Genomic DNA, 14,053 nt, shown 5'->3' with positions numbered 1-14,053 from the left:
ATCGAAGTATTAGATAGATGGACAGAGGGATGGATCAGTGGATGGATGGATGCGACAATACTAACAATAATACTATGCAAAAACATCATACGAGTAGATTTAAGAGAGAAATATACGTATACGGTAAACAGTTGCGGGGGGGGGGGGGATTTGCATGGATAAAACGGACAGATAACTAATGAGAAGAGAAAGGGAGGGTGGAGAGATAGGGGAGAGTTCTGTCACCCCCCCCCCCCCCTATCTCTCCCCTATCTCTCCACCCTCCCTGGAACAAGACACCCGCTTTCAAGTAGCACACGACGTTCCTCTGAGTCGTGATGTCAGCAGGGATGACGAGCATGTTGAATCAGTGTATTTGACTGTTGGACATCTCCGACTGCAACAGCACGGCTCACGGGAGGATGTAGCGATGTACTGTAACTGTAGTGAGTGAGTTCACATCCTCTGTGTCCTCTCCTCTGTCCCCCACGTCCCCCTCTGTGTCCTCTGTCCCCCCCACGTCCCCCTCTGTGTCCTCCCTCTGTCCCCCACGTCCCCCTCTGTGTCCTCCCTCTGTCCCCCACGTCCCCCTCTGTGTCCTCTGTCCCCCACGTCCCCCTCTGTGTCCTCCCTCTGTCCCCCACGTCCCCCTCTGTGTCCTCCCTCTGTCCCCCACGTCCCCCTCTGTGTCCCCCACGTCCCCCTCTGTGTCCTCCCTCTGTCCCCCACGTCCCCCTCTGTGTCCTCCCTCTGTGTCCTCCCTCTGTCCCCCATGTCCCCCTCTGTGTCCTCTGTCCCCCATGTCCCCCTCTGTGTCCTCCCTCTGTCCCCCACATCCCCCTCTGTGTCCTCCCTCTGTGTCCTCCCTCTGTCCCCCATGTCCCCCTCTGTGTCCTCTGTCCCCCACATCCCCCTCTGTGTCCTCCCTCTGTCCCCCATGTCCCCCTCTGTGTCCTCTGTCCCCCACGTCCCCCTCTGTGTCCCCCTCTGTGTCCTCCCTCTGTCCCCCACGTCCCCCTCTGTGCCCTCCCTCTGTGTCCTCCCTCTGTCCCCCACGTCCCCCTCTGTGTCCTCTGTCCCCCACGTCCCCTCCTCCCTGCATTCATTCTCTCGTTTCATCCCTAGCCCTTCATGGCACTCCTCCTCCTGTTGCTCTCTCTCTCTCGTAATCAGACCTTTCCCAGCATCACTCTCTCACCCCGTCCATCCATTTTTATCGTTCTCTCTATATCTCTCTGCCCCACACCCCACTTTAGCTTGCCCCCACTTGCAATCCTACTTTTCCTCTCTCTCTGCCTGTCTCTCCCTCACTTCATCTCTCTCTCTCTGTTTCTCTCACTGGCTATCTCTCTCAGCCTCTCTTTCTCTCCCTGCTCTTCTGTCTGTCTGTCTGTCTGTCTGTCTCTCAATTCCAGTAGCTTTTTCCGTCCGTCCGTCCGTCCGTCTGTCTGTCTGTCTGTCTGTCTGTCTGTCTGTCTGTCTCTCTCTCTCTCTCTCTCTCTCTCTCTCTCTCTCTCTCTCTCTCTCTCGCTCGCTCGCTCGCTCGCTCGCTCAGCTCAGTTCATGATATTGTCCCTGTAGAGTGACATGTGTTGTACTGCAGTCAGGGTCAAGTAGCCTATACAGACAAAACAGACACAGTTGAGTCATTTAAAACGGCACATCCTAGACAGAATGCACGCTCACGCTCTCTCTCTCTCTCTCATTCCTTCTTCTCTCTCTCTCTCTCTCTGTCCTCCTTAACTCTCACTCATATCTTTTTTGCTCTCTCTTTTTTTGTTCTTTCTCACTTTCCTACTGTTCTGTTTTTATCCTCTCACGGCCCCTTTCCTTCACAATCCTAAACAAAACAAATCAGCAAACACTGCCCACACGGCACGCATAAACACAGTGTTCTTCCCAAGCTGTGCGCTATAAATAGCTGTAGAATGTGGATTCTGAAATATTTCTGACTATAAATCGGGAAACAGACAAATGGAAGTGCCCAGGGACCAGCGTGGAAAGGTCTGAACTTTGAGGGAAGTTGTTTGTTTTTGTTTTTGTTTTGTTTTTTCCTCCGGTGGATGTGCTTTAGACTAGAGATATGATGATATCTCAGTCATGTACTGTACTGTACCTTTTAGAGGGGATGACTCCACACTGGGGACTAGAGAGACGTTTGATTGAATTAGACCATGTTGTAGTCCAAGAATAGATCCTCTGGGGATTTGGTTGGAAATGCCATTAGGGTCCAGAATATCACGCAGAATTCAATCAGTTCGCATTATTTTATAATTTATTAATTTGGGGATATATTTGAGAATCATTTCACTTAAGAAAGCAATATGATATACTACTATAGTAAACTATGCTATATTATAAGAACTGAGACTATGATGCTCTACACAGCAGTGGTTCTCAAAGTGAGGTCTGGGGACCCCCAAGGGTCCTTGAGGGGGTTCCAGGGGGTCCTGTGTCAAATGACTGATATAGGAACCAAATAGACCCTTATGTGTCTGTAACTCTGAGAGTGTACCAATGGAAATGGAACCATAATGGTCCCATTTGTAGAGTTAAATTAACACTGACGATACGGGCAGTGCAGATTTGGGGTCCCATAGAGATCACAATGGTATCAAATGGGCGTCCGTGGCCTAATGCATATCAAACTGGGGGTCCTGCTATACAGTAGCTGTACTTATATGTCAATTTGGGGGTCCTTAGCATGAAAAGGTTTGAGAACCACTGTTCTACAGTATTTACTCTTTGGCCAAAGCTTTAGTAACGACACATAAGTGACAACGTGATCTGAAACAGAACAGAAAGTCTCCGTCTCAAATCTGGGCAGAACTACTGCGGGGTGTAATGTTCTGCTTCAGTGTACTCAAAACGTGCACTCTGTATGGTACAATGCCATTAACTTACAGTAGCATCATGTCAATACATGCTAATTGAAAAGAAAAAACATTTAAACAGAACTGACCAAATGTAGTGTGTATATGGATTGATGGATGGACTGACGGACGGACGGATAGAATCAAAGTATATATCGTTACTGTCAGTTGGAAAGCTCCTATCGTCGTATTTTAACGGTTTGTTGTAAACTAGCGCCCTACTGTACTTGATCACTCAAAGGTAGCAGATACAGAAGCTCACAAAGCGAACACAAATTAAAACATATGTAATGAAAGATGATTTAGAACCCACGAGCAGAGGCATGATGTCCAAAATGTTATATGAAAGAGAAATTAAACAAAATGTGTTAGAAGGGAAGGCGTACATGTGTGTGTGTGTGTGCGTGCGTGCGTGCCGTGCGTGCATGCGTGCGTCGGTACAACAGAATGGGAAGGCAGTACTCCAGGGCCTTGGCCCTGAAGGAAAAGGGAGATGTGCTGAGAATTACCAAAAGGCCCAATGAATGACCGGCTAATTAAGCTCTATGAGGACACCTGCTGGTAGAACACTGTCTTGCTACTGCATTTTAGCTTAGTTCAATTTGGTTCTATAAATTGCAGTTCAAAGAATGAAATTCAGGTCAGTTAATTTCAATCAGCGGCCGGGTAGGGTATAGGGGCCAGGGGCCTCCCCCAGGGTCCCTTGGGTAGGGTATAGGGGCCAGGGGCCTCCCCCAGAGTCCCTTGGGTAGGGTATAGGGGCCTCCCCCAGGGTCCCTTGGGTAGGGTATAGGGGCCTCCCCCAGAGTCCCTTGGGTAGGGTATAGGGGCCTCCCCCAGAGTCCCTTGGGTAGGGTATAGGGGCCAGGGGCCTCCCCCAGAGTCCCTTGGGTAGGGTATAGGGGCCTCCCCCAGAGTCCCTTGGGTAGGGTATAGGGGCCAGGGGCCTCCCCCAGAGTCCCTTGGGTAGGGTATAGGGGCCAGGGGCCTCCCCCAGAGTCCCTTGGGTAGGGTATAGGGGCCTCCCCCAGAGTCCCCTGGTGATGATGATGAGGGGCCAGGGGGCTCCCCCAGAGTCCCTTCAGTTGACTTTAATTAGTATTATTGTCAGTTCACATTACATCACAGATACACAGTGAACTGAATTTTAGACTAGATGCATTACTAGAATAATGTAAACCGTGCATATACAGTGAATCACTGTACCAGCAGGGTAATTGCTCTAATGGCAAATGGGTTAAAGAGTAACTTTGGCAATTTTAGACCTTGCCTTTTTCATACCTGTAGTACCTGTAAATATCTACCTGAAAGCTCCACTTTCCAAACTGGGTATAGGTCAAAATAAACATTTGTATTGCATTCATTGAAATTATGCTCTAATGCCATGAACACCTTCATGGACACCACATCTAGCTTTGCAGCCGTCAGGTGAGATTGTGAACATTAGCACATGGTTTAGGATAGAGGTATAATCCACTGAGTAAAAATGGTCCAGTGCTGCTTTCTGCTAGTGAGCTATTTTGACATGCCTTCTTTAAAGGAGGCTATAAACAGGAGCTTACCAGTCCGAGAATAATCTTGTATGCCATCTGCCTGGATCTGCATGTTTCCGATACACGTTTCTGTAAAAATGTGTTTTTTCACAGGTGAACAGAGAAATTGTTGCTGGTCTGAAGTACGTCCATCTGACATACAGGAAAGGCCTTAGAGGTACAGTAGGACACAACACAAACACTGTCTACCGAGGGAGTTTCCATCAGGGTTCCTAACAGTCATTCAATTCCTGGAATTATTTTGAAATTAGAAAAAAACGTTTTTGGTAGGAAATCAAAGGTCCTGGAAACCATATTTGGATATGCATTTTTTGGGCGGGGGGCTATTGATTTAGTTTTTAAAAAACCTTTTCCAAAACATGTATAACATTACACAGAATATGTAACATTACATAAGTCGTTTTTTGCCAAATAGGCTGTGTGATTGTTGCAGCCTAATGTGTACTGGAATTCTATGCTTTATTTTTGCTACACTGCCTCTCTTTGTTATATACGGGTAGGCCTGGAAATTGGATTCTGGAAAGGTTTTCATAAAAATGTATGGGTAGACTGGGAACCCTGTTTCATTTGAAAGGTTATAATGTTTGTTAATGCTTGATGCGTTGTTAGGTAGTGTACACATGCTGAGTGCTGACGTATGAGGCCACTCGTCCCTTTCACATACCATGTTGACATTGACACTGATGAAATGTCAAACATGTTGACTTATGTATAGCGATTCCAAACTTAAGCCTCATTTTCAAAATGTTCTAAAAGAAAAAGAAAATAACTGAAAATATCTCGTAAGCTCTCAATGTGTTGTGATACAATGAGTTGCGAGCTTGTACAGTAGATTTGCTATTTTTGAAAGATCTTTGAACATTTTTGAACACTTTTGCCTGTTTTTAAATGGTTAAGTTATACTGACTTTATACAAACTGTAACCTTACCACTAGCCTAACCTTTAGAACAGCGCGGTTTACATGGTTCACAAGCCACATGTCATTGGCCCCGTCCTGGTACTTTACGTGAAATAAATAAATGCCCTGTGTCTGTATGTGGACAACAACGGTACCTGACAAAACATGAGAATATGACGAGTCTATTTTTGTATAAAGCTTAGGTTTTCCCTATACTGGAAAGGTTTCCAACAAGAATGGCCATGCACAAGCACGTGGTATTGGAAGGTGTGTATGTGTTTAAACGGTCGTTGGTAGTCCAGTTCACATACGGTATCACACGCCATTTTGGAATGAACTTGGGCCCCTTCCCTACTTCCGTCACAGGTGTTACCGATGATACTAAAGGCTCTGTTCCATTCCAGAGTGTCCTTGAGTGGGTTCCTTCTGGACACTCTCAGAGTTATGGGGTCCTTCCTTGAAAATAAAAGGTTTGAGAACCACTGCACACTAAATGGAACAGAGCCTTAATTGGTATCATCGGTAGGGAAGTGGCCCGGAAGTAGGAAGAGTTATTCTGTGTGCATAATAGCCCATTGCCTGTTTTCTTTCTCCCTCCAGTGGACAAGGCAACGTACATGGTGGGCAGCTATGGTCCTCGGGTCGAGGAGCATGAATTCATGACCCCAGTGGAGGAGGCGCCCAAGGGAATGATGGTCCGCGGCACCTACCACATCAAGTCCTACTTCACCGACGACGACAAGACGGACCACCTCTCCTGGGAGTGGAACCTCAGCATCAAGAAGGACTGGGACGAATAGAGAGAGAGAGAGAGAGAGAGAGAGAGAGCGAGCAGGGTGATGCTTCTTTCATTTCTCTTCCCTCATATTCAACCCTCTCTCATTCCTCTCTTCTCCATCAGTGCATAGTCCTCAGAGACCCCTCCCCCCTCCCCTCACCACCTCTTCCCCATTCTACCTCTCCCCTGTGAGAGATACCATGGTATTGAATAAGGGTTGGAGCAAAAAAAAGATGGCATCGAAGGTGAAATACCAATTCTTGTTTTCTTGTCTTCCCCTGTTCTGCCTTTCGTTCATGGCTCTTTAAATCCTAAAAAAGGGAAACTTTGCAGGGTTACAAAACAGAGGGGACTCTCTTTCCTCACCTCTCCTCTCTCATATTCTGCTCCTCTATCCATCTGTTCTTTTCTTTCATCTTCTCACTTCACCTTTTCCAGCTGCTCGGGGATGTGAAGGTGCAGTGGGGTGAAACGAGTACAGAACTAAGTATGTACCCCCATGATCCCTTCTGTCCTCTCCTCCATCCATTCTCTTCTTTTCTCTTCTCTACCTTCCCCTACCTACACAACAGCAGGAAATGTTCAGCGATGGCAGGCATTGATACAGGGAGTTAGTTATGGCACAGTTCAGGGAGAGGTGTACACATTTTAAAATAGGAATGTAACAAAGCAAGGTTTTGTTTTATTTTTTAATATTATTATTTTTATTATTATTACGATTGCCACGGGTGAAATCATACTAATTGGCTAGTAGGTTTCCTAGCCGTTTAGAGTGTGAGGATGTTAGACAGTTAAGTGTACTGGAGACAGTAAACCCTTATACTGTATTTATCCTGTCTAGACATGAGGTGAAAAATAGAAACACCATGTTTGATTTTCACCTTCAATCACCTTTGTGATAAAGATACATAAACCCTCCATGCGCTCTGTTGTCAAGGACTGCAAACTGTATAGTAAATCTGATACTCTGTATAGATATTATTCTGTATGTATTGTCATTTCCACTTACCCATTAGCTATCTAATGATGGACTCATATCTACCGCCTACTGTATGACATTCAGAGTAACTTAGTCTTACATTCTGTTTCATGCCATTTCAGTCTAATTTGAGTATTAACTGATTGATTTGGCTGTTGATTGATTATGCTTAACATTGACGAAGGATTTGAAGGCAGAGTTGAGATGAGATGTATTTAATGTATTTTTGTTCATTCAATTATATATTTTTTCGTTTAATGTCATTTATGACACTTGAATTCCTGTGACCTATTTTTTTCCTTGCAAGATTGTTTACCACAGTTATAAAAAACAGAAATAGTATCATTATCATAAATACATCAAGAAAACCTTCACTTTTAGGAGAGTATGAGAAGAATATAATTATGAGTAGAAGTAGCAGGCTTTCTTTTTTTATTCTGGAAGCTTTTAAGTGTACTTTCAGTTGTAAAAAGAAGAAGAAGAAAAGATTCCGGATTACATCACCCTTTCCAACTGTGACATGGACATGAAAAGATCCAACACAGATCCTAACCTCTTCTCTCTAAGTACAGCATGGAGGAGTGACTCTGTAGCAAGTGTGCTTTGTCCTAACATACCGTAGATATGGAAACTTTTATAATGTTTGGCAAATTTGTTTCAAAAATAATTTGTATAAGGAGACAAGAGCCTCCTAGAAGTTTTAGTTTTATTGCAAACCAATTAATAATGTAATTTGACTGTGCGTATTATAGGAAAAGTTGCATGTGGATTCTTTGGTATTTGGTACCAAAGTGGCAAATGTACAACCTTTGAGCAAACTTCTCTTATACACCAAGGGCGTGAGATGTGAATACAATTCTATTCTACCTTTTTAGTGAAGTATTGTAACTTAGCTGGATAATGTTGCAGTAGTGCCTGTCAGAAAAGCATACAAAGTGATCAATTACGTCCCTTTAAAAAAGGAAAAAAAGAAGGGAAAAAAAGACCATCGTATAAAGTCTCTGGCTATATTGTCCTTGTTGCTGAACATGAGCATTGATTTGAAATGCCATTTTAAAATGGTCTCGATTTAATAACTGTAAATGTTGGCTTGTTGAGTGTTGCATGGTATATCATGATCCTCTCTTCCTTTTTTTACGACTTTGCTGTAAAAAATTATTTACTGTGATTTTGAAAAAGAAAATGACACGATGACATTTTGATGTAGGCTACTGCTGATGGTTGCCGGGATTCTGCAGATATTTAGAGGGATTCTTTTTTTAAAAGGCACTGTCCGCCGTACCAGTATGGCAATCTGTGCTTAGGTAATCACAACCCCAGGGTTTAACCATCACATGCTGCATCTGAAGAAAAGAAAAATCTATAAAACAGCTGTCAGATCTATTCAAGCATCATGTATCTTTTAATAAAGATGATTTAAACAGTCCATAGACGTCTGAGCAGTGAAGCCTTTGTACCAGTGCTATATTTGGTGGGTCAAAAGAATCAAGACTGAAGAAATCAGAAGGGTTCCTGGTTCAATCTCCAGCTCCTCCTGGCTGTCCTTGAGCAAGACACTGCATGCATGAACCCCCAACTGCTCCCAGTCCCTGGTGAGTCGATTTGAGTGGTTACGTGGTTTCCTGAGGCAGCCGTCGGTGTGTGAATACGTGTGAACGCTTTGGATAAATCCACCGTTTACCATAGGACTTACTATAATGGAGCCACGGCAAGGAAAGGAGGCATCTCTGAATTCCTCAAAATGTGAACATGTGAAGTGATTAAGTCACCATTCCGGTGAACTTATAGTCTAATGGGGAATAGCAGAGGTTGCCATACATTTTTCCCACAGATTTCCAAAAATATTGATATCAATTATTTTAAGCCTAGAATAAAGCCATCCAGACTCCTGGTGAATAAGGACCATAAAACATTTGATTCTGTGAAGAAAATAATTTGAATATATATAATTATATGATATACTATATTTAATAAATACCCTTTGTACTTGTCTGTTAGACTGTTTCTATAACAAGATGCTTTTTAAGTATAAAGTATAAACTGTTGTTAGCAAGTAAAGTAATGGGGAGCTATCTACACCTTGTGGTACTGTAGCCTTATCCTGTGTTCTTTAAAGGACCACTTCACCACTTTTCATCCCATCTTCATATAATAGATAATAGGTCACTAATAATCATGATAATGGCACGATTTTCTTCTACTTAGTCTGTGTCTCATACGAGGGCTGTGGTCAGTTAAGAAACCCGTCCACCAGTGACATCATCGATGGGGAATCCAAGCTAATAGAAACCGCAGGCTTTCTAGTCCTGAAAAGTTGCAATGCGAAAATGGAAGCCATCGCTCCTGTGGTCCTTTAACAGATTGCCAATTACCCTGGGGAGGTTCACCCTTTTCATGACGGCTATACATTGTACAAATACAGTAATAATATGTTCATGCATGTACTTTTTGACAATATAGATGTCAGTCAATCATTCAATCAATAAAAGCCCTGAATGAAGATGTTGAGTCGTGAAAACACAGTCCATTATCACGTTTTTTCTTTTTTTTGGTTAATGACATATCTGTTCCAATATCCGTTTTCACTCTCAATATACTCCTCAATGCTTGTGTCTTAACCCATTTTGGGCGGGAACCCCTTTTGGGTTATCATTATGTTATGCTTTAGCTATTGAAAAATAGCAGACCTACAAGCTCATAGGAGCTTGTAGGTCTGCTATTTTTGAAAAATCGAATAACGACTGACATAGAAACATAGCTTTTTCAGAAAACTGTCAGGATGTAGAAGACATTTTTAGAATCTGATCTCATTAAAGATAATCAGTGAATAACAACACGGTGTGAAGACTGTCTCCCAGACAGCTTACAACTGAGTCACTGACGATTATATCTCCTTTTGTGAAAGAAGAATCTGCCCATGATGGGAAGGAGAGCATGAGGTCCCGGGGGCCGGGGGGACACAGGCAGGCAACACCAAGAGGCTGAGGGAGATGAAGACACCCGTGTTTCCTCCGGCCTGGAATATCAAGCAAAGATGCTCCACACTAACTTGGCCCGCATGTCATTGGACAGTACAATTAGCAACGTGTTCTCATTACAATGTAAACATTAACATATATAATATTGATCAAGGATTTTCTTTACAATCTGCCATTTAAGCCCCAAAAGCCACCCCCTCTGCACGAGCCTGGGGTCATTAAAAGCCTTGGCTTTTAATGACTTATACCCGTCGTCAGAGCTGGATTTACCTTGCTGAGGGCCCCGGGCTGGAGCAAATTTGAGGGCTTTATTTCTTTTCATTTTGGGGTACCCTAAAAAGAGAGTCAGGCACACATTTCACTTGAATTGGATTTAAATACTTTTTAAATTTAAACAAATTTATAATAATAAAAAAATATATATATTCTTTTTTCAGGGGCCCCCCTATAGTCAGGGGCCCCGAGCTGCAGCCCACCCTAGCCCAACGTTAAGTCCGCCTCTGCCCGTTGTAGGCAGTGGAGGAAAAAGTATAGGCTACTCAAATGTTTTACTTAAGTAGCCTACACCAAATAGAATAAATATAGCTACAATGGAATAAATCAATCAGTAGAGAAAGGCAATATATACACACACACACAATAAAAATGTAATACCTTTAAGGTGTATGCTGACTGAGGCAACAAATGAATATTGGACAATTATATAAATAAAGCATGTCCCTGGAGGGCATACTATCCAATACATGCATGTGGTGGGCCGTCAGGGCTAGCAACTTAGCAAGGCCTTATGCTGGCCCTGCACTTGCCTGATGCAGAAATTTATATTTTATAATAACTTTTTCTTTTTAACAAATATTATATATTGTATTTATTTAGCTGCCACAGTGCCACTGCACTGTTTCTCACTCAGACAGGCTGGATGCTCTGCTTCCATTCTGAATGAATGGGAGCAATATAGAGATTGACAGGTTCCTTAGCCAATCAGATTCCGAGCTTGCCCTGCTGGGCGTTTTCTTTCAAGTACCAGGGCCTTTGGTGACGTCTGCGCGAGTTCCGGCTCCGTCTTTTGAGCTAATTTAGAACTTCCTGTCTGAGAGCTAGCTAATTTAAGACATCCGGTTGCCTTCAGAATAAAATAAGGTTATTTAATTAATAATTATTACATTACATTATTAGTATTATTATTACATTACAGTTATTGTAAAGACACACATTATGTTTCTGTGTAAAAATAAGTAATTAAATAACATCAAAAAGTTATCTAAATGGATAAATGCTATTCACTGGAGTGAATATTCTATTATATTCTGAATCCATCCTCTTCGGATCAAATAGTAAACTCAGCAAGGCAGATGGCTTCTTGGTTAGAGTGGGTGACAATATTATCACACGAAAAGATCAAATTACCTACCTAGGTTCCATCCTGGAGGCTAATCTTTCCGGTGATAAAATGGCCACCAACGTAATCAAAAAAGTCAATCAAAGAACAAGATTCCTTTACAGGATCTCCTCACTGGTCAGCAAAAACACCTTGAAGACCTTAACAGGAGCCCTCGTACAAGGTTTCTTTGACTATGCATCCACCTCTTGGTACCACAGCACCTCAAAGGCCCTTAAAACAAGGCTCCAGACCTCCCAAAACAAACTGGTCAGGCTCCTACTTGGCCTCACCCCCCGAACCCACCTCACCCCTGCCCACTTTGACAGGCTGGGATGGCTTAGGGTCGTCGACAGAGTACAGCATCTTGCAATGGGTCTGGTCCACAAGATTCGATACACCACCAAGATACCCATGTACCTGTCTAAATACTTCCTTAATGTAAACGAAGTCCACACCCACAACACCAGAGGGAGTGCAACAAACCATGTACAACCCAGATTCGGCACAAACAAGGGACTAAATTCTTTTCGCTCCTATGCCACCAAAATGTGGAACGCCCTACCAACAGTCATTAAGACATGTGAATCCCTTGACTCCTTCAAAACCGCTCTCAAAGGGCACCTACGGATGGCTGCAATTCGAAACTGGCCTCTGTAAAATCTGAATCCCCCCCACCCCCCCACCCCATTTCCCTCACTGTATATTGTATATTTTCCCAGTGCTTGTATATTTTCCCTTTTTTGCTTCCCATATGATGAATTTTTGTTCTGTTCTTTAGCTACATAGAAATGTCTATTTGTATGTCTCTAAATGGTTGTATGTCTTTAAATGTTTTGATGAATTGAACAATGTGGACCCTGTTGTAAACAAGTGTAATGCTTAATTGGGTCGTCCACTCACAGTTGACAGTCTTTGTATTGAGTTTGTGCTTAAAATGTACTGTAAATTCTACAAACTGTTAATAAATATTTCAATCAATCAATCAATCAATTCTAAAAACGACTTATAAATCCTAAAGCCTTGTCTATACTTCACTGTGCAACGGTCCTATGCTGGACAATAGCAGATATGCAAACTCACAGCACATCTCATTCAAGACACTGAACTTGCAGATCTGCCATTTTTGAACACACTATAAAGTTAACCATTTAGCATGCTGCTCTACGTGGCACTGCATTCTGTGACATTAAACCAAATGGCATTTTCCACTCTATGACACTACTGTTCTACATTTTTGTCTAATAAAATAGGCTATTAATTGAATCAATCAAACTGCATTAACTAACAGAGATACTACTAACCAAGCTATCCATGTCAACATGCTCTATAGGAGTCTCAATAACAGGTATAAGTAACGTTTAATGTTTAGTAATTTTAATGTAGCAGAAGAGGCCATTCATTGAACAGAGTTTTGCACAATTTTAACATCCCAGATCGATTGAAATATGAATCTACTGTGCTGTGCTACACCATGATATATTAAGAGTACAATAACATTCCATTGTGAATAAAAACGTATTAACCACAGTGTAATGCTAAAGGTTTCATCACAGGGCTGTCTGCTTCATGTAATATCATTAAAAGTGTTGTTGGTGACAGTTATATGAGTTGGAAGCATTAAGACCCATTTTAACCCTCAATGGCTTCCTTTCTGACAAATAACGTTATTGTAAAAAAAAAAAAAAAGATTCACGCGTTCATATCTCTATGGTTCATATGTAGCTATTTTGCATTAGAAGCGGATGGGACCAAGGGACCCGGATGTAACGTAGGGGCAATATGACTACAATATGACTACAATCAATTCCCGGTTAAATCTCGCGGGCGTGGCCTCACACCGGAAGGAAGTGCCGCCGCCCTCAAATACGGAAGAGACGCGTGGAGGTAGGTTTGGTCAGTGTTTGTTTGGAAGTGCCACGTCACCATCGGTCTTCGGAGCAAGTAAGTGATAAATGTTATTTAATACTTAACGCTGTTGTTGTTTGTGTGTTCAAACGTCTATCACTTGAAGTTACTTGTTATGATGTTTATATATGATGTTTGTACGAAACTGTAAAACAGTGTTTCAGTAGCCGAATGGTTAGTGTCGAAGGTTTATAAACAACTATGCCCGGCCTCAATGTTTACTAACCGTCGACAGTACCCACTCGACTACCGAAACACGGCTTTAAAGAGTAGTATTTACATATCTAAACACAACAAGTAACTTCAAAAGTGATAACATGTTTGAGCCACGGACCACCATTTCACATTAATAGACTCTCACAATGGTGGTCAGTGGCTCAAATGGGTCTGAGAGACTAGATGGCCTCAAATGTTGGTCCGTGGCTCAAACGCTGAATAAATAATCGACTAGAGGTGAGAAGAGTATTGTCTGGTAGGTAAAAGGACAAACATTCTGTGAAAATTGGCACGAAGCAACAAACATTCTTTGAAATTGGTGGGAAACGATCCCGGGCACTCATGTTAACAAAGCTCAGTCACTAACCACTATCGCTATGCTACAATCAGCATTATAAAATCCAAGGATCAAAAGTAGCAATCTTCTACATTCTCTAATTGTGTAGTTTTTTGGAAATTAAGCAGATGCTTAACAACAATTGAACTATTGAGAGTGTAAAGATCTACTATTG

At 42.6% G+C, this 14,053-nt stretch overlaps 1 protein-coding gene across 2 annotated transcripts in view; it reads left to right on the top strand.

Moving 5' to 3' along the window:
• Nucleotides 1-8,487, top strand: part of arhgdig (Rho GDP dissociation inhibitor (GDI) gamma) — a 59,400-nt gene extending 50,913 nt beyond the window's left edge. For both annotated transcript variants that reach the window (XM_083779607.1, XM_083779606.1), the window contains exons 5-6: nucleotides 4,499-4,562; nucleotides 5,905-8,487. In XM_083779607.1, coding sequence (XP_083635733.1) covers nucleotides 4,499-4,562; nucleotides 5,905-6,104 — 264 coding nt within the window. In that variant the 3' untranslated portion in view covers nucleotides 6,105-8,487. The remainder of the gene's footprint in view (nucleotides 1-4,498; nucleotides 4,563-5,904) is intronic.
• The last annotated feature ends 5,566 nt before the right edge of the window (nucleotides 8,488-14,053 follow it).

The sequence above is a fragment of the Protomyctophum parallelum genome, assembly GCF_964188405.1.
Source record: "Protomyctophum parallelum genome assembly, chromosome: 13".
Taxonomy (NCBI): Eukaryota; Metazoa; Chordata; class Actinopteri; order Myctophiformes; family Myctophidae; genus Protomyctophum; species Protomyctophum parallelum.
This window is presented reverse-complemented; position numbering and strand designations above follow the sequence as displayed.